We start from the raw sequence: 20,292 nt of genomic DNA on the forward strand, positions 1-20,292 counted from the left end.
GTCTGTCGGTGAGCACTTAGAAAAGGATGCTTTGTTTACTAGGATGCAGCAGGGGTTTCTCAAAAAGAAGTCATGCCAGACGAATTTCTTTCTCTCTCTCTCTCTGATAGACTTGGTGGATCAGGGGAATGCTGTGGACACAGTGTATCTTGATTTCAGTAAGGCTTTTGACAAAGTCCCCATGATATTCTTGCGGAGAAGCTGGTAAAATGTGGACTGGATGAGGTGACTGTTAGGTGGATTTGTAGCTGGTTAATCAACCAGCCCCAAAGAATGCTCACTAATGGTTATTCATAATCCTGGAAATAAGTGACAAGTGGGGTGTCACAATATTCTGTTCTTGGCCCATTACTGTTCAACATTTTTATATATTGGGTGAAGGAATTAAGGGGATGACTCATCAAATTTGTAAATGACACCAAACTGGGGAGGAGTTAATACCACAGATGCTGTGCAAGCAGACAATGGACAAACTGCAGTGAAGAGCCTGCAGACCTTGTTGGTAAAGGGAAAGTTACAATGGTTACTACCGAATTTGATGTGAGGACAAGACACATTCCCTAAGTGTGAGCACAATCATCCTTTCAAGTTATCTCACAGGAAAGGCCATTTAACCAGCAACCACAGAGGTCACAGCATCTCTGCTTTTGTAGACTCACTTAAGACATTTTGTTAAGGTTTCCTGGCTTAGTACATGGCCAAAGATATCGATGGACATCACCAAACACCGACAGCTTGAGCCAGATCCAACCACCCCAATTCCACTAGCTGAAACCAGCACCATGAGCCCGCCAGTGCAAAAGAGCAGCTACTGCCAACAGCTCTAAAAAAAAAATAAAAACCTGCTACTGAGAATCAGTAGAAGAGTTCTCTGAAAATGGATTTCCAAGTCAGGCACCCTCATTATCAGAGAAAAATGAAGCTGCATTGACAGAAAGCAGTATTTACCCCTTTCAAGCAGGCAGCACAAACTGCCACCAGTGTGGTTATTTGTAAGCAGAACTGCAAGCTCATTTGGTAACAGGCAGGTGCAAAAGCGAAGGCAGAGTTTCACAGATGTAGCAGGAGTCCGTGTCAATTTTTGATAGCTGTTTTAGAGAGAATGGGAATGTGCTATAATTCCTCGGCTACTGAGAACTTGAAAATTGCTTACTGCTCACTGCATCACTCAAAACAAAGGCGAAAAGAGGGGGGGAAACAGTGTTAAGCATCTCACCTATACTGTTCCTGGGCCTGCATAACAACGAAGTCCCATTTGTGGTTGATTTTTTTGTGCAGCGTGTTATAATTTTCCTGGAAAAACAGCAGCAGTGAGACAGCAAGGAAAGACACAGACTTCTGTTTCGCTCACAGCACGAAGGATGTGATAAAGTGCTACAGCACACGGCCACACGTACGAAACACGGAACAAGTAAGATTGATGAGATTTCTCAGTAAGATTTATTAACTTAGCCCACTGCTGTTGTAGCAATTTGGTGTATATTTAAGCTGACAAATTTGTTTAACAGATGTAGTTTAATAGGTGAGGGGGGGAACCAAAATCTGAAAGTAGAGAAGTGGGGGCGGAAACACTACAGTTGGGACTACATGCTATCCAAAAGCTCAGGGCTGCTGCTAATCTTGGTAGTCCATGGCTGAATTACAGGAACACAAGAAGTTGCCTTCTGCTAAGTCAGATCATCAGCCTAGGTAGCCCAGTATTTTCTGCAGTTAACCTGCAGTGGCGCCCTGCCAGACCGATGTCAGAGACTGTGATCTTCTGCATGCAGAGCACATGTTCCACTACTGAGCTTTAATGCTCCACCGCCATGGATGTGCTTTACCAGAGGCGCAGGTTGCCCCCAAGAATGGGGGGGCGGGGCGAACACATGTCGTCACATACAACGCTGCACAGTCTGGTGCAACCTTCCACTAGTCAGCATGGATTCCTGCAGCACCTGGAGACACTGCACAGGCCAATGTGACCTCACACCAGGCTGCGCCGATCCCTGTGGCATCTCTCGACATCATGCATACTGGTGCAGCCTTCTATGAACGTCCCACTGGGGCCCCTCAACCTTTGGTTAACCAAAAAGCTTGCACAAAAGATGCTTAGCCAAAAGCTTGCACAAGATGCCATAATACTTTCTTACCTTTTCATATTCTTCTAAAACTCCTTTTCTTTTGATATTTTTCTTGGCTAGGTAGATGGCTGGGGATGAAAAACAACAACATACACATGTAATTAATGAGAAGGCCCAGTGAAAGAAAAGTAAAATTACATCTTTTCCAAATAAAGATTTTGTCCCGGGTGAATCCACATGGTGCAAGATCCACATAAGCTTGTGTCTCCAGCCAATGCTGTCTTTCACAATAGGTGATTCCCACAGGAGTAGTGAAAGGAATCTGCATTATGGTGACAACTCTGGTGCAGCGGGAAGCTTAGGGCAAATGTAGGAGGGGGGGATATTCTAAGTGGTGTTAGTAAGCTTCACTGTGATGTAACTTTTTTCTTAATGTGTATAGAACTAATGTTTATAGGACTAAGATCAGAACAGCTGTATGTTGTTCTGAATGGCTTTGAATTCAAGAAACAAATGATCACAATTCCTACAGAAGCCCATTCAGCAGAGAGTGCTCCTATTTTCCTGGCATGCACATCTAGAATTTCCCACGCTTTGTTTTATCCGGAAGTCTTATTGAAGCTCTTTGAACTACCGTATTTTTCGCCCTATAGGACGCACAATCCCATAAGGCGCACCTAGTTTTTTTTGGGGGGGGGGAAATAAAGGGAAAAAAGTTATTTCCCCCCCCAGGTGCGGGGCTGGGGTGGGGGAGGCCCAAGTTTCCCCCGCCCCAGCCCCCAAACAGGCAGCTCTCTGCAAGCCGTGGGAGCGCTCCCGCTGCTTGCAGAGAGGTCCGCGAAGCCTGCAGGCTTCAGCGAAAGCCTGCATTCGCCCCATAGGACGCACACACATTTCCCCTTCATTTTTGGAGGGGAAAAAGTGCGTCCTATAGGGCAAGAAATACGGTAAATATCTAGCTATGGAAATTATTTCTCCTAACTAGGCAGTGTGTCCATAAAAGCTAGCAATTTAAGCAGCGTATAATTAACACAGGTAGAGGGTAATGAATGCAGCACAATTGCAGGTTTGGCTAATACCAACATGATAGGAAAAGGAACGGCAGTTTCATTTCAACATAAAATTGGTGTCGTGCATGAGAAAATGTTCTGAGGGTGTGTGTGTCGGTTTGTTCAATTTGTGTGGTGTTTTCATTGCTCTTTTCTTATTTTCCCGCTGTGAATTCTAACCTTGTGGTCTGGTTAAAGCCAGTTTGCTAATTTCTGGTGTCTCAGCTACATATTCATGCGGCAGTGAGGTGCAGAGGAAGGCAAGTTAAGGAGCCAAATTAACACATTTCTAATAACACATTCCACAAACCAAATTAAGCCGAAGAAGTTTAGTCCAATCCTGTAGCACGTTTATGCAAAAGTAAGGGCCGTATCCAATCAAGCTATATGCAAAATGGACCAACTGAAAAGAACAGACCTCAGTTGAAATGCCCATACATTTCAATGGGTCTACTCTGAGTAAACTAATAGCTAAACCAGGGGTCAGCAACCTTTTTCAGCCGTGGGCGGGTCCATCATCCCTCAGACCATGTGGGGGGCCGGACTATATTTTGAAAAAAGAAGAACGAATTCCTGTGCCCCACAAATAACCCAGAGATGCATTTTAAATAAAAGCGTGCATTCTACTCATGTAAAAACACCAGGCAGGCCCCACAAATAACCCAGAGATGCATTTTAAATAAAAGGACACATCCTACTCATGTAAAAACACACTGATTCCTAGACTGTCTGTGGGCCGGATTGAGAAGGTGATTGGGCCACATCCGGCCCCCGGGCCTTAGGTTGCCTACCCCTGAGCTAAACCAAAGTTCAGTTGACTTAGTCCCACGTAAGGGTGTATCAGACTGTGGAATATTTCTTTAATAAACCATGATCTTATTCTTTATTTAAGGCTTAAAGTGGGGAGCAAAATTCACATACATTCTCTAAAAAGTATAAGAAACAGATGGCCCAATTTGCATAGCAATCAATGCATCTTGGCTTTCTGTGTGTGGATTGCCTTAACATGTCATTTCAATCCTTCTTTTCGGTGGTTTCAGCACTGCCAGAATTGTGCGAGGTACTGCTTCACATTGCAACTTGCCACATGGAACAGCGTCTATGAGGCTATAGTTTCAGGAACCTGCTACCACACCATTGACCAGGCCTAAGGCAATTAAAGATGTTCAGAATTATCAAGGGGACACAGCTTTTACCTGTACTGTTACACTCCAGACTACAGGTGGAAGGTTGTAAATTCAAATGCTCTGCTATGTTAAAAACTCCCTGCCTGTGGATAGCTAGCATGTCAGGGAAAAGGGATTCTGACCTAGCTTTCTCCTTGGTGCCAGTTTTCAATATGAATGGATTGCCTTCATATGAAGAGGTGCTTAAACATGTGAACATCCCATGCATACCTTGAAGTACTACAGTCCTAGGAAGGGTCCAACGCATTATATACAGTGGTACCTCGGGTTACAGACGCTTCAGGTTACAGATGCTTCAGGTTACAGATTCCGCTAACCCAGAAATAGTACCTCGGGTTAAGAACTTTGCTTCAGGATGAGAACAGAAATCGTGCGGCAGCAGCAGGAGGCCCCATTAGCTAAAGTGGTCCCTCAGGTCAAGAACAGTTTCAGGTTAAGAACGGACCTCCAGAACGAATTAAGTTCTTAACCCGAGGTACCACAGTATCTGAATGTTTTATAAATCATTTTTTTAAAATGATAGTTGAAATGAGATTGTAAGTGGGTACCCTCCTCTTCAAAGTGAAGTACCTCAGTTTTTGAAAGTAATCCGTTCCGGAAGACCGTTCGGGTTCTGAAACGTTCGAAAACCAAGGACTCAACAGCCGACAGCTAGGCCTCAGGATCTTGCACTCAGCGGAAACCGCGTGGCATGTTCGACTTCCAAGGTGTGTTCAAAAACCAAAGCATTTATTTCCGGGTTTACGACGTACGTAAACCAAATATTCGTCAACAGAGATGTTAGGAAACCAAGGTACCACTGGACCTTTCCCAGAACTGATTAGTTTCTACAAACATCATCTTTGGAGTTCATACAAACACTTACTCCATCTTTTCCTCCAAGTGCACATGATTTACACAGAGCTGTCAACTTTTCCCTTTTCTTGCGAGGAATCCTATTCAGAATAAGGGAATTTCCCTTTTAAAAAAGGGAAAAGTTGACAGCTATGGATCTACACCTTTAAGATTTCACTAAAAGGGCAGAGAATACCTCCCCGATCTTATGGCTTACCATAGTCTGTATCATCTGCTGCCCACTGCTGGGTCGGCCAAAAATACGGTGTCTGTAAGAAAGAACACAAAAACTAAGACCCAGGTTATCAATTGATTCTTTAACTAAATTCTTCTAAATCATTCTACCAGCTGGCATGTGAATGGCAGCCCTGCATATTTTTCATGTTTTTGTAAATGTATGTTCTCAGCTATTTTATATCCATTCTGAATGAGGCCTGGAAAACAAAAGAATCAAATAAAATAAAAAAGGCAGGGAGAGGCAAGCCCCCAATCTTTGGGGGTGGGGGCTATTGTTTTGTTTCTGTTCTTGCTTTCTATATGTATTTTGTGTTTTTATCATGTGTTTTTATGCTCTGAGCCACCCTGATATCTGCAAATGAAGGGTGGTTATACAAATATTAACAACACAGAATAGTAACTTTCACTGGAGAGATGTTGAAGCTACAGATCTCTCCCTATGTGAACACCACTGTGAGGTTTTTAAATGATTGTTCATGGCCCCTTCCCACTTTCTGGTCCAAATAGGTAAGGTCCACCCAACTAGGGATGTAAGAAGGCATTGGTTTCCGTTCCGACCCATATTTGTCATGTGCAGTGCTGCTTCCATTCCACTGCATTTCAGCCTTTCGTAAAACCATGTTATTCGGTCACACTGTCTGCTATAGCGAAATTTTGCACAATTATTCCACACCATTCCTTTCAATGCAAATGCAACTGGAGAGAGTTATGCATAGGAGACTATCAGCTGCAGACTGAAAATAACAACAACAGTGAATGCAAATCAAATTCGCCGAATTGACGTCTGTCCAGGAAATGAGATGGGTAAGTGAACATCAACGATTTCCATTCCTCCTTCCACCAGAATTTTCCAACATCTCTACACCCTTCCTGTGTATGTATGTGAGAGAGACAGAGGGGGGGAAATGGGAGGATGCTGTGTCACTACATTGCCATTGCTTCCTCTTCGCCTGGATTGTTGCCAACTTCCCAGGCGACAGGTCTCTGACAGATTCTGTCAGGGGGTTAAAAATGAGAGTTTTTGTGTACTGTTGCTGACAAATTCAGTGAGGAGAAGTACATATGGGGTGGAGTGGGGGAACAATAAAGAGAAGCAGAGAAAAACGGGAACTGGAGGAAGGAAAAGGGAGCAACTGAGGACCCAGTAAGATGGGGAAAGAGGAAGTAACCAAGATAGGGGTAGAGACCGAGCATCAGACCACACGGGTGCGGGTCCCAAATGTACACTTGTCCTGGGCCTAGGAGGCCAAAGCCACCCAGGGGGTCCTGCAAGGAACCAGGTCTTTTTTGTTTGTGTTTATAACTTTATTCTAAAACGACTCCTACCCAGGGCCTCAGACAAGCTCTGCTTGGGCTTAGTGAGCACTATGGTGCGAAGGGAGAGAGGGAAAAAGAGGGGGAAAGGGGTGGACAAACAGACATGTTGGATGAGTGACAGAAATGAGAGGCTTGTGGCAATGCAAGAGTGCTATGGGGAAATATTTATTTAGGAGACCACTGTAAACAAATGAAAACACTGGAGGATTCTAATAACACTTGTAATGTAACAAAGACTATGGACAATATGGAGAGATATAAAATATGGATGATGAAATATTATGCAGTTGAAAATGTTGACAATAGGACCCAGGGAGGGGATGGTGGTGAGTCTGGAGATTCGGAGAAATCTCTAAACATGAACATGTATTTGGTATTGTTATAACTTTGCACTTGTAAAATCAAATAAAAATTATTTCAAAGCAAAAACAAGAGTGCTATGGGATGCCAACTTTTGGTGGTAAAATGTGAAAGAAGTAAGGATGGGTACAAGGGCAGAAGGCTGCATGGTTAAAAGAGAAGGTGAGTGAGGGAGACCTAGAGGGAGAAAGGGAGATCAGTAATAAATTCATTTAAAGGGGGACACTGAAGCAAATTGCAATAAAAATGATGTCCTGTGGCTAACTTAGTGCTGGGGTCTTGCTGAGTTAACAAAAACTGCCCTCAGAGTGCAGCACAGCCGGGAAAGGGACCCAACGAAGAAGAGAATAATTTTCCTTGTGTGTATTTTTAGGTTGCTGAACCCCTGAGGGGAGAAACCCGTCATACCTACTCTTTGTAAAGTGACATGTACACAGATCACAGTATAAAAATAATGAACAGTAAAATTACAGCTGTAGCCCTTCCTCTATGGCACCCCTACGCAGTTATTTGAGCTGCGCACCTGCTAACATTAAAACAATCTAGTTAAAACATTTTAAAAAGCTAAATGTAGCACGATGAAGCCACTGAAAAAGTTTTCCAAATAAGGATATCTTTCAATGTTTCCTAAAGGCTGACAAAGAAGGACCGAGGTGAAAGATAAGGCAAAGTCACAGATTGAAAGGACTGTGAGAAGCTTCTCAGATTTAAGAGCGAACTCATGCAGGAATGAATTGCCAAAGGCTTTAAAGAAGTCTTAACGTCAGTGGCCCACTTCACCTATCCGATTAAACCATCGTTAAAATAAAAGCATCGCTTAACATGAACAAGGAGCATGCAGATGGATGTTGCTTGAAAGGTCCCTGTTTGTGACCCCCATCCCACGTGCTACAGCACTAGTAATACTCTGGCTTTTCATTACATCCAAATCCAGGCTTGTGGTTTCTCTTCAAATGAACCACAATCTGAAGCCAAGGTTTGTTCCTGGCTTACCACTCGTGGTTTGGTGAAAACGAGTCCCGGTTCAGTAAAGATGCCAAACCAGACTATGACTCACAGGAGCCAAGTCCTATGGGCTGAGGTCCATTTGCCCCCCCCCCCCAATAAAATATTGGGGGAGGGCAGGCACCCCTCAAAGTTGATGGGCATTCCATTCAAATGGTGTGGGCGTTTTGTAATTGATTATGTGGGGTGGGGCTTACCTGCCCTCCCCATTTTATTCCCGTTGGCACCCTTGCTTTGGCTTATTTCCTCCCTAGAGTGGCACCAGTTGGAGCTGGGTAAAAGCTAAAGGAACCCCTGACCATTAGGTCCAGTCATGGCCGACTCTGGGTTGCGGCACTCATTTCACTTTATTGGCCGAGGGAGCCGGCGTACAGCTTCCGGGCCATGTGGCCAGCATGACTAAGCCGCTTCTGGTGAACCAGAGCAGCGCACGGAAATGCCATATACCTTCCTGCTGGAGTGGTACCTATTTATCTACTTGCACTGGCATGCTTTCGAACTGCTGGGTTGGAAGGAGCAGGGAACTCACCCCATCACAGAGATTCGAACCGCCGACCTTCTGATCAGCAAGTCCTAGGCTCTGTGGTTTAACCCACAGCACCACCCACGTCCCTTCGGGTAAGAACAAAGCGCCCACAATTTCAGCAACAAGAATTAGCATGCTGCTCTTTCACATTTAACCATTGTTAATTTTATCCTTGATTTCATGGAACGATGGTGAACCTCAGGCCCAGAGGCCAAGTGGGCCTTCCAGGCCACATGCAACAGTCTCTCTCTCCCCCAGGCCATGCCCCTTCTTCCTAGGCCACACCCCTCCCTTGGGCTCAAGTGTTTTGAACTGGGATAAGGCCTTGCTAGGATGGAGAGTCCATTTTTTGCATGGCTGGAGCACTGCTGACTGTAGAAATGTAAAGAGTTCCCTCTGCAGCTCGAGTCCCGGTTCCTCTGGGTTGCAGCCCCAGTGCAGTTGTCTATGAAGCAATGCGAACCTTGAACTGAAAAAGGTTTTAACCTGATATGTGAATGAGGTTTATGTGAAAAGTCTAAAAGACCTTAGCAGGCTTCCATTTCTTCTGATTGTGGCTCACTGCTCTGCTCACCTGAAACCTGTAGAGGCTGCTGTCTGGTCTGAGATTCAGATTCTTCGAATCCTGAAGAGGATAGATGTAGCCGTACCTGATAATCATACTTCCCAAATTGAGTGCCTCTAAAAAAGAAAGATATCAGCTGCCTTCACTGGCGCACACAAAGCATAGCCAAACACGCAAAAACAATCAGCTATTAAAAAGACAAGAATTCAAATACAGTGGTACCTTGGTTCTCAAACTTAATCAGTTCCAGAAGTCTGTTCCAAAACTAAAGCGTTCCAAAATCAAGGCCCTCTTTCCCACAGAAAGTAATGCAAAATGGATTAATCCATTCTAGACTTTTAAAAACAACCCCTAGAACAGCAATTTAACATGAATTTTACTATCTAACGAGACCATCAATCCATAAAATGAAAGCAATAATCAATGTACTGTACTATTCAGTAAATAAGACAGTATTGTAGATGATAAAAATTAAAATTATTTTTTTCTTCCCTGCACTGATGATAGTCATTGTTTGGATGGGGGGGGGGGGGCTTTTATCCATTTCTGCAATCACACCATCAATCAATCAATCAATCAGTAGCTGAACTGGGTTCCACACAGTCGCAAAAACGAATTAACCGAAAAAGGATCAAAAACGCAAACGCAAAATAAATAGCAAAAACAAAAGCGCCAAACTTAATCTGTTCTGGAAATCAGTATGACTTCCAAAATGTTTGAAAACCAAGGCGCAGCTTCTGATTGGTGCAGGTGCCCTGGAAACAATAGCCAACAGCCGCATCAGATATTCGGCTTCCAAAAAACATTAAAAAACTGGAACATTTACTTCCAGGTTTTCGGCATTTGAGAACCAAGGTACCACCGTACTGGGGGGGGGGGAGAAGAGGGAAAGGGTGGGGAGGAAGCTTGACTAAACGCCCCCCGTGTTTCCTGCCAAAACTCACCTTCGTCGGTAATCTGCAGGCGCTGCAGAAGCCACTGTAGCATATCAGAACCTTGGAAAGCAAGAGCATGAGCAGACAGTGTAAATCATCGGAATAACAAAACTTCACATTCTGACCTCCGCAACCTGCTTACAGGAACCGCCTCTCATCTAGAAAGCCCCCCCCCCCGCCCCTGAGGAAAATGCAGATCCAGACCTGCAACTCCCATCCTCAGCCGCTACAAGAGACTTGTCAGACTGGAAATGGGTAACAGCTTGGTTTTTTTCCAGATAGGTTTCAAACGTGGGTTGAAAAAGTGACAGTCACTTGTAGCCACGCTCGTCCCACTTTCACTTCTCTTTGTATTTGATATCTTATTGATTTGTTTCAGAAGGGCAAACATTTGTCCATAGCAAGGCGGTGTCATAGCAAAGCATAAAAAGAGGGCGGGCGGGTGGGAAATCCGGCGAAGGGCGCGAGAGGGCTGTCCCACAGCCGCACCGTGGTTTAAGTTTTGCCACAGCCAGTGCTGATTGGACAGCGGCCGGATAGCGTTGGCCTCCGCCCCCAGCCAGATCACTGCGGGCCCGATGCCCACCCGCAACGCCGCCCACTGAAAGGCGGACAACCTTGACACACAAGGGACAGTAAGGAAGGAAAGAAAAATCAAAATCAAAGCTTGGCCACCAATTTCCTACACCAGATGTTCCTATGATGACCAGCTGGCACAGTTCTGGGGAAGGAGATACTCGATGGAACTTTGCATTCAGCAAAGCTGATGAAATGACACGTGCTTCCTATTTCCCCCATTAATGCAGCTAGAATGGTTACCCCCAAATGACAGCTGAGGGGAGAGGAGGCCTGATGGAGCTGCCCTGCCACAGCTGAGTTGATGGAGTGAGCTATGGTTCACAACTCTCCCAGTGAGTCTGTCTCTTAGCTAGTCTCTCGCCTGGCTTCAACTTGCTACTCCAACAGGGACCAGGAGAATCTGGGAAACCATGTGCACAGTGTTCGAAACTCCCATTGTTCCAGGTGCATTTTGTGACAGGGGATTTCATTAATGGCAGCAGTTTCTGGGCACACTACTGTGCCTAAGACTTCAGATTAAAACTGCCACTGCTGGAAGAAAAGGAGGGCCTTTTTCTGCCTCCCCACTTCCAGCCACTCTCTGAAGAATGGAGAAGGGACCCTCATAAGAATATTAGAGGGGTGGGCAAGGGAAGTGTTATATACTGAGTTGAATAGGATCCAAAATGCATCAGTCTGATTGGTCCTAGAACAATAGGATTCAGAATGCAGCAGCCTGATTGGCCCTAGAACAATAGGATTCAGAATGCAGCAGTCTGATTGGTCCCAGAACAATAGGATCCAGAATGCAGCAGTCTGATTCGTCCACAGGAGCCACCCAATCCAGCTCCAGATGGAAGTGAATCCGCAACCTGATTGGCCTACAGGTGAATCCCGGAATTAGCCAATCACGTGGGGCCCATTGTGTAAATAATGTATATAAAGCAGACATTCTGGGGGAACTTCCATTCCTCCTCACCACTATGAGCTGTATAAAGAGCATGAAATCCACTCTCGACTCCAAGTATATGTCAGGAAGCATGGCTTTGTTTTTTGCACTCTTTAGATGAGGACTAGACCACGTGAAAAATGAACACAAGACTTTAGCTGCACTTCATTCAATTTCAGTTTTGTATTCTTGTTATAAAAAAGCGTGCCTAAACACTCCATTGCGGCACCCATAACCTAGGTTTAAGGTTCCATTTAGCTCCTAGCTTTCATATTTCAGTTTCTAACACAGTTTCTGAGTCACAGGTTGGTTGGTCATACTTTTTTTAATGAAGCTCTGTTTTTTAAAAAAGCAGGATGAATAAATATTTGAGTTTACATCCCTTTCTTTGATAAGCATTCAAAATCCTTTGTGTCATTTTTAACTGATTTGAAAATGTGGAGAACTAAAATTAAGGTGCGGTAGGGGGAATGGAAACACAGAAAATTTGAAGTTGAAAGTTAGCTATCTGGGAACAAAGCAGTTTCAGGGCAGTAAACTATTCTGGTTCATTTGGTTACAGACATCAGAGGTGGCATGGAAATCTCAGAAATACAGGAACCAAGGTGAGAGGGGTAGGATGACAGGAGATGCTCTGTTCTTGTGATGTTGAACTTCCTGTTCAAATTCTAAAAGCCGTAGGATGAAATAACTGCCTTCTCATCCTCTCACCAACTCCTTCATAGCAAATGGGCTGACAGGAGTTTTAGACCAAAACATCTGGAGGGCACCAGGTTGGGGGAAATTGGTCTTTTTTAAAATAAAATAAAAACACTTCAGGAGTTAATATTATGACTCTAATGATCTAAATCCCTCTGCTTTCTAAAAGCTCATATTCCTGCTAGTTCTCAATGCATATGTTTTACTGCATACTTTCGTGAAAGAGGGAGAGTATTCAGGATTGCCACTGAAAGGCTAAATCATAATCCAACGTCAGGGGAAACGGAATTGTGTTCTCTCGACAAGGTGACTCATTGGGAACCTTATTATTTCCTGCGCGAAAGGGAAAGGGCAAGCTAGCCAAGAACTGTGCAATTCAATTAGTGGTTTGTAAATTAAAATGGAACACAAAGAGAGATGTCAGGTTTCAGAGGCCAGAGCTTGTAACTTGGGGAGCAAAATAAAAGGAGGCATGGAACCAGTACAAAAGGACACGTTACCATCTTCAACAGAGGTATGTTTGGTGAACTGTAGGGGAATTGACTGGGTGGAGGAAAATGATAAATAAGCCACAGAGTGCTTTGTTTCAAAGGCATTAAAAATATACATACATAGATACATACAGGAAAAAATATAATATCAACCAGTTGGAGTCGGGAGAAGAGTTTAATACATATCATGAATGAATCTGGCATTAAGCCACCCCTGTTTCTGCCACCTATCTTTGTACTCTGCACTGTAGGACAGGTTAAAACTAGAAGTTTTAAATAGGGCAAGGCTTCAGGAATGCACTCCCTCCCTGAGCATGTCCTAATCTTCATCTCCAAATGCCTCCACAATGCAGATTAAAAATGTTAACCTTTCCTGACATTGTGCTGATCACTTGAGACTTTTGCCAAGCAGCCAGGAGCTCTTATCCCTACTATCTGCTTCCTGAAATAGATGAAATTAAAAGATTAGCCTGTAATGCAGACCTGTGCTAGGCAACCCAGCTTGCACCTGTTCTTTTCCCTTAAAGAGGCGGTGCTTATTTTCTAAATGCTGGGGAAACATCATCCATCCCTGGCACGACGTGAGTGGAGCTGTTCCTGTTTATTCCAGGCGAGACTGTGGCCTAAGATCTCTAAAGTTCATACAGTTGTAGCCAATGGTGTTGCTCAGCTGCATTTATTCGTCGCTTACTCTGTAAAGTACCTCAAAGCGGCTTATGATAAAAAAAACCATATACAGTGGTACCTCAGGTTAAGTACTTAATTCGTTCCGGAGGTCCGTACTTAACCTGAAACTGTTCTTAACCTGAAGCACCACTTTAGTTAATGGGGCCTCCTGCTGCTGCCGCGCTGACGGAGCAAGATTTCTGTTCTCATCCTGAAGCAAAGTTCTTAACCTGAAGCACTACTTCTGGGTTAGCGCAGTCTGTAACCTGAAGTGTATGTAACCTGAAGCGTATGTAACCCAAGGTACCACTGTACAGTGTGTAAAATAAAATGCATCCAAATGATATTAAACATTATTGACTAAAAATGCTCATCCTGCAATAACATAAAGGGGGGAAATCTTACCCTAAGAGCCAAACTCTTGGGTGAACAGGAATATCTTTACCTGATAATGATAGTGCCAGGAGCATCGTCGAAACACATACATTCAACTATTCGAGAGCCGCCAATGAAAAGGCCCGTTCTTGTGTTGACACCCTCCAGACCTCCCTCAGTGGGGCACATCAAGTAGGGACTCAGATGACAAACACAGGGTCTGAGTAGAGCGGCAGATCCTAAGGTATTAGGGTCCTGATCCTCATAGGGGTTTATAGCTCAAAAATAACACTTTAAATTGAGTCTGGGAGATGATCAGCAGCCAGTGCAGCTATGCTAAAAACGGAGCTATATGCTCAGACCTCCTACCTCTGATCAACAATCTGGCCAACAAACTCTGCACTAGCTGCAGTTTCTGAACCATCTTCAAAGGCAGCCCCTTGTGCAATGCACTGCAGTAATAAGGTTTCCTTCATTGCATATGTTCTTAGGTGCCATTGGGCAATGAAACAATCTATGGCCTTTAAAACTGCGGGGTATTGTTTTCATTTGTTACTATGGTATGCAATTTTGGGTCCTTATTTTGCAAACCACCCTGTGGTCCTCGGCTGAAGAGCAGCATAGAAACTTAGTTAATAACAATAAGAAAGAAGTTTTCAGTTATTCCCCACTCTACCCTGCACGCACACACAGAAACCAAACAAATGCGCAATGCACCGTAAACATGCTCTGGAGAGTTCCCCAACCTTCTGAAGCTGATTTCAGGAGCTGGAGCTGCAGAGATTGGGGAAAACATGGAAAACTGCACCCCTACTTGTTGGAAGCCTTACGATCAGCTGCTAACCCCCAGAAACCTTCTCAATTATCAGCATCAAACCAATAAAAATGCAGTGTTAGCAGGACTGTACAGATGTTTAACATCCAGAGAAAGGCAGCTATGATTTCAAAATAGAAAGTACCCCATTTTCCTGTTGCCTCAGTCAGAGACGAGACTGGTTTTATATGGTTATAGGAGATGTTAAAAGTTTGGTGAATGTTGATATTCTCATGTGAATACTGACTACCTAGATTGGATTCTATTTGTTTAATATGCAAACTGCCCTGGAATTTTTTAACCACAGTGCAACATACAAATGTATCAAATAAATAAATAGATAGATGATAGATAGATAGATAGATAGATAGATAGATAGATAGATAGATGATAGATAGATAGATGATAGATAGATAGATAGATAGATAGATAGATAGATAGATAGAGTCCTGGTTCACATGACACAGCCAGTCAAACTATGGTGTACCAAGACTGCACTGATATCCAGTCTCCTGGAGAGGAACTCACAGTTGCTTTGCTTCTCCCCAGTTCTTTAACTCCCATGCCATGCTAAACCAAGGTTTGGCTTAGTGCAAACAGCTGCAATGTACGTTTCAGCACTCTTAAGTCATTCTGTTGACTTCAGTGATACTATCAACCAAGAAGAGGCTGGCTTTGTCTCAGAATTATACATTTCTCAAGTCATCTCTCCATTCCTGGCATTTGACATAAATCTCTCAGGTGCTTGTTATTCATCAGTCAAAAATTTGTTCCATCTTTTGTTGAATAACACTCAAAGCAACTAGCAATAATAACAGCAACACCAATAATATTGCTATCAGCAATATTAGGGAGGGAAAACAAAGCAAACGAAACAGCAATAAAGTTGATATAAATACCAATCAAAACCAGTTTTAACAAATTTAGTGTTCGGCTTGTGGGCAGACAGAGCGTGGTCTTGGAAAATTTCACAGAACTGTTTTCCCCAACCTCAGGGCAACTTTCTGTACACACCTTGTAGCGAAGTTAAAAATCAACCTCATTCTTTTGAATAAGTCAACAATTGTTCCGGGTGAGTCCATGCTCATTTGGCAAACTCACTAAAACAGGTTCCTACAGGGCTGCCGGTTCTTCACTGAGAGACTAAGCCTATGCCTTTAAATATTCTAAGACACAGTGACAGAATGCAGCTGGTGAACATGACCCACTCCTCTCCTCTGTCTGTTGTAGAGCCAAATTAAAATCTGCTGGCTATAGCAATCATCAGATTGGCAAAGAAACAGTGTGGGACAGGCAGCGGCTGCACTTTCTCTCAGTGCCTTGGAACATTTCAAGGAACAATCGGTGGGTTAAGAGCTGGTCTCCTGAACTTATTGGAATATTACCAGGGAATGGTGGAACTCGTCATACAATCAGCACCCGAGTGGTCCTAGCTAAAAAGAAATGAACAAGTTCTATTTTCTTCTGTGAATCTACCCCTTGGACTGAGCTTTTAAGCACCTTTGCGTGGTTCTGGTTTTCCACTGAATTCAACCACAATGCACTTGGCGATGCTCTGCAGTTTAGTTCCTTCATTAGAAAGATCACACCAATGCTCCTCATAACAGGGGCATACCTAGGGGTGGGTCAGGGTTGACCCCCTGCCAAGGACTCAGGCCCAGGAGAGCGCAGAAATCATGCCTCTCCACTCTTGGCTTGTAGTGGCTAGGATTTCACCCACCCATCTACCCAAGTGCTCGCTGGGCCACTCTTCAGCTGCTCTGGGTAACCAGGTGAGGCACACATCTCCTCTGGGCGCCTCAGCAGACAAACACAAGGGAGGGGGGCTGGCACAAATACAGCTCCTTGCCAAGGGCACAAAGGAGCCTAGGTACACCTCTGCCTCATAAAGGCACAAAGGAACTTCTGTGAACCATAACTTCCCCTTCCAGTTCTACCTGCTAATTTCAACTGACTTCCAGGACACCTTTGTCTTCAGTGAAGAGGGTTTGGTACATATGGCAAGGGCAAAATGGTAGTAAAGTATTTACAACATGCTCTGGAGCTTGCTTTTTTAAAATAATAATAATAATAACAATCCACAAGGAGGTGCTTAGAGTATGTTTGCAGGGTTGCCTTGTGTGAACATAGCTGGCAGGCACCAGAGTACAATTGTTGTTGTAGCATACTCAGTAGACAGTAATGACAGGCTCACAACTTCAAAGCACTACCGCTACCTGCCTATTTCTGATTCAGTGTGTTCTGAGGGAAGGACTGCTGTAATTTACAGGCATAGGGGTAGGTTGGATATTATGCTCCCAATTTTGTGATCCCATGACAGCACAAACATTCCTTATCATAAATTGTCTTCTTTCGCGGTGTCAGGATGGCAGTCCCCTTGCGGCTGAAGGACTGTGCTGCTGTTGTGACTGTCCTCCTAGCACCAGAAAAGTAATTTTGACTGTTGGATTATTTAATACAAAAGGGGGTAAATGGTTTTTGTTGCACTTTGTAGCTGCTACTGTCAGACTTACCAGTCATTGCATGTGGGATATCGACGACCGTGACCTTCTGAGCATGCGTTTTGATGCCAGAACTTGGGTCCTGCATCTCCACCAACAGAACTTCCAGCTGCAAATTGGAGCAGGTGCATGTTAAGCAAAACAGGAGGAATGTGTCAAGCATGCAAAACAAAATCAAGAGAGTCAAGAAGTTTGGTCGGCCTCACTTTCTCTTCCAATATCCCATCAATTTCATAGCTATTCCAATGGTGTTATTCTATTACAGAAAAACCAAATGAGTATTTCGTGTGTCCCATGATGCTTGTTGTTGCATTTGGTGGTCAAAGCATTCCAGTGACAGCTACTAGCGTATTTTTCGCTCCATAAGACACACTTTTTTCCTCCTGAAAAGTAAGGGGAAATGTGTGTGCGTCTTATGGAGCGAATGGTGCTGCACAGCTCTCCCTCTCTGCGCAGCGCCTCTTCAGCGAAGTGGGAGGAGAAACAGAAGGGGCTCTGTTTCTCCTCCTGTTTCGCTGGAGAGGCGCTGCGCAGAGAGGGCCACCTTAACCTCACTGGGTTGTTCTGAGGTTGTTGTGTGTTGTTGTTGTTGTTTAGCCCCCTGAGCAACTTGACAAACAGACAGGAGAACATTATTCTTGTTTTCCCTCTTCAGTCAGTCTTGGATTCCATCACTGCCCAAACCATGTGTCTCTGTCTCTCCAAATGGCCAGATGATCCCTTTTTTTTTTTCTGGGGCTTTCTGTGAGAGAATGAAATCCAAGCACTAATGCCTGTTAAAATGCTTCTACTGTTCACTTGCAAAATCAAGCTTTTGAAAAGAGGCTCTACAGAAATAAAAGATTCACAATATTTTTTTTCTTGTTTTCCTCCTCTAAAAACTAGGTGCATCTTATGGCCGGGTGTGTCTTATAGAGCGAAAAATACGGTACTTATAATACACATACTTCTCACTGGGAATGCATTGCATTAGCGGTCAGGTACTCTTACCTGCCAGAGCTCATCCTGCTCTCCTGCTTCCTATTCCCACCCCACATTTCCCAATGGGATTATGATGTTCTTGGGGAAGATAGAGAACAGCAGGGAAGAGGAGAGAAGGAAATAAGGAAGAACTGGGTTGCTCAAGTATTCTTTGAAATTCCGGCCTCAAAGTCCATTGCTAGGCACGGCTGAGATTCATCAACATACTTAAAAACTTTACTGAGGTTTTTTTTTATTTTTACTATTCAACTTGAGCAACCCAACATGTTTGGGACCCAATCAGGTGGGTGGCTGCCCATCCCTAATCATAAGAAACAAATAAACAAAGCAGGCAGAAATTAATAATCCAGGTGGCTGCAAAAGGCAAAGCAAAAGGAGAAAGCTTAAGGCAGGGGTAACCAACATAGTGCCAATACAAATGTTGTTCAACACCCATCAGTTCCTTCAGTATGGCCAAAGTCTTGGGATTATGGGAGTTGTGGTCCAACAGCACCTGTGCAGTTGGCTACCCTTGGCCTAAGGTGTAACAAGTCTTTCTTTTCTTATGACCCACAGATAGTGGGGGGAGAGGAAAAGGAGTACTGCCACATTCACGTTCACCAAACCAGCTGACCACTTGCATGTGCGGACCAAGACAACTGCAACCTCGGTTGACATTGACTACGGAGGAGAACTGTGCGTCAGTCACAAGCTCTTGCTGTTAACATATGTCTGCTGTCCCTGGAAAGCAAACGGCAGCCACTGGTATGAGGAACAGAAAGGGGATTCAAATGGAAGTGTGGTGGGGAGGGGGAGGAGACAAGGGCACCTGAGAGCAGGAGCCAGAATGTTGCTCTACCTGTTCTGGCAAAGCACTCAGTAGACAAGGCAGGCTGATCTGCTCCTCTTGCTGGTACTGAAGGTGTGCTGAGCTGTAAAATGGTGCCGCTGTGTGACTCATGACTTACATGTCACACATTTGTATTTTCCCTTTTCCTTCTTCCTAGCAGAAGGGGAAAACAAAAGGGCATCTGCCTGTTGTTCTAACCTGATGCAAGACAAAAGGTGGGGGTAAAAGAACTCTACACTCGACAATATATTCATAAGAGATCATAGGGCCTGTCCCAGCTCAGTGTGGAGAGTTGAAGCACACGCAGGATGGGATAAGGACTTCTGTTGTTCTGTATTAAAATAAAGCAGCTGTTGTATGCAGGCAGGGGCAGGAGTAACTGCAGGAACATTCAACCTCTGCGAGAAAGGGGCAAATACGTCTCATTTTTGGACATGAAGACCGCACACCTGCACAACACATGGGGCTGGAGAAATTGTCTCCTGATTTGAAAGTACTGACCTAAAACCCACAATAATTTGGAAACATGTCCTTCTCCTTAAAAAACTTTATTGTCTATGGGAGGGATAAAAAAGTATGTCCTGCAGTTGGAGAAATTACAGGAAAGTGGTAATGCTGCTCGCATCTCTTCCATTTGATCAAGAAGCCTCTGGTCACAGTGGAATAAAATGGATTGCTTAGAGCCTGGAGCATAGTGTACTTTTTTCAAATGTGAAAGGTACGGTAAGTCAAGAAAGAACAATGACATTCCCAATATCTACTGATGCCACCGAAGATGGTTCCATCCTGTTCACCTTTCATTCACTTGAATATAACCCAGAATGCATGTGGCAAGGACCTGGCATGTGGAGGTTACGTCTCAACACTTATCTATTCACACCCAAATAACTGCATCAAAAAGCACTAGTAATACATCTATGGATCCCAGACACATGTATGCTATCCGCCATTTGTGTTTGCTGCAGGAAACCCCGATGTTTCTTGCAGAAATCATAATATGTATATGCGAACAAGTCCTTTCAAGGATTCAAAGAATGGCCAAGTACACACGCGCCCAAGCCTTCCAGTGTCGCAGACCAGATTTTCATGCATTTGCCTAACTTAATTCCCCTGAACAATAGGAAGAAGTCAGAAACGTTCCGTAGAATTTTCAGTAAAAATCAGAATCTTGCTGCAAGTCTCACTGTGTTCAAAACGAAGCGAATCTCCCAAGCCCCTCTAGGTCTTTGGCCAAAGTAATTTGTCAGGCTGTGCTGTTTTGAGCCCGCAGGTTCTTAACATACACAAACACATCCCTACTGCTGCCTCATCCCTATGTACTTGCCTCTGTAAAGAGCAAACAGTGTGTTCA

The 20,292-nt window shown here is 44.1% G+C and overlaps 1 protein-coding gene across 1 annotated transcript in view; it reads right to left on the reverse strand.

Moving 5' to 3' along the window:
• RGS9 (regulator of G protein signaling 9) overlaps window positions 1-20,292 on the reverse strand; it is a 67,432-nt gene that overhangs the window by 42,373 nt on the left and 4,767 nt on the right. Inside the window, exons 2-7 of the mRNA XM_079965444.1 lie at window positions 17,144-17,240; window positions 10,088-10,138; window positions 9,153-9,259; window positions 5,351-5,402; window positions 2,133-2,191; window positions 1,217-1,293 (exon numbers count right to left, since the gene is read on the reverse strand). Of these exons, the coding sequence (XP_079821570.1) occupies window positions 1,217-1,293; window positions 2,133-2,191; window positions 5,351-5,402; window positions 9,153-9,259; window positions 10,088-10,138; window positions 17,144-17,240 (443 nt within the window). The remainder of the gene's footprint in view (window positions 1-1,216; window positions 1,294-2,132; window positions 2,192-5,350; window positions 5,403-9,152; window positions 9,260-10,087; window positions 10,139-17,143; window positions 17,241-20,292) is intronic.

The sequence above is a fragment of the Podarcis cretensis genome, assembly GCF_951804945.1.
Source record: "Podarcis cretensis genome assembly, chromosome: 2".
Classification (NCBI taxonomy): domain Eukaryota; kingdom Metazoa; phylum Chordata; class Lepidosauria; order Squamata; family Lacertidae; genus Podarcis; species Podarcis cretensis.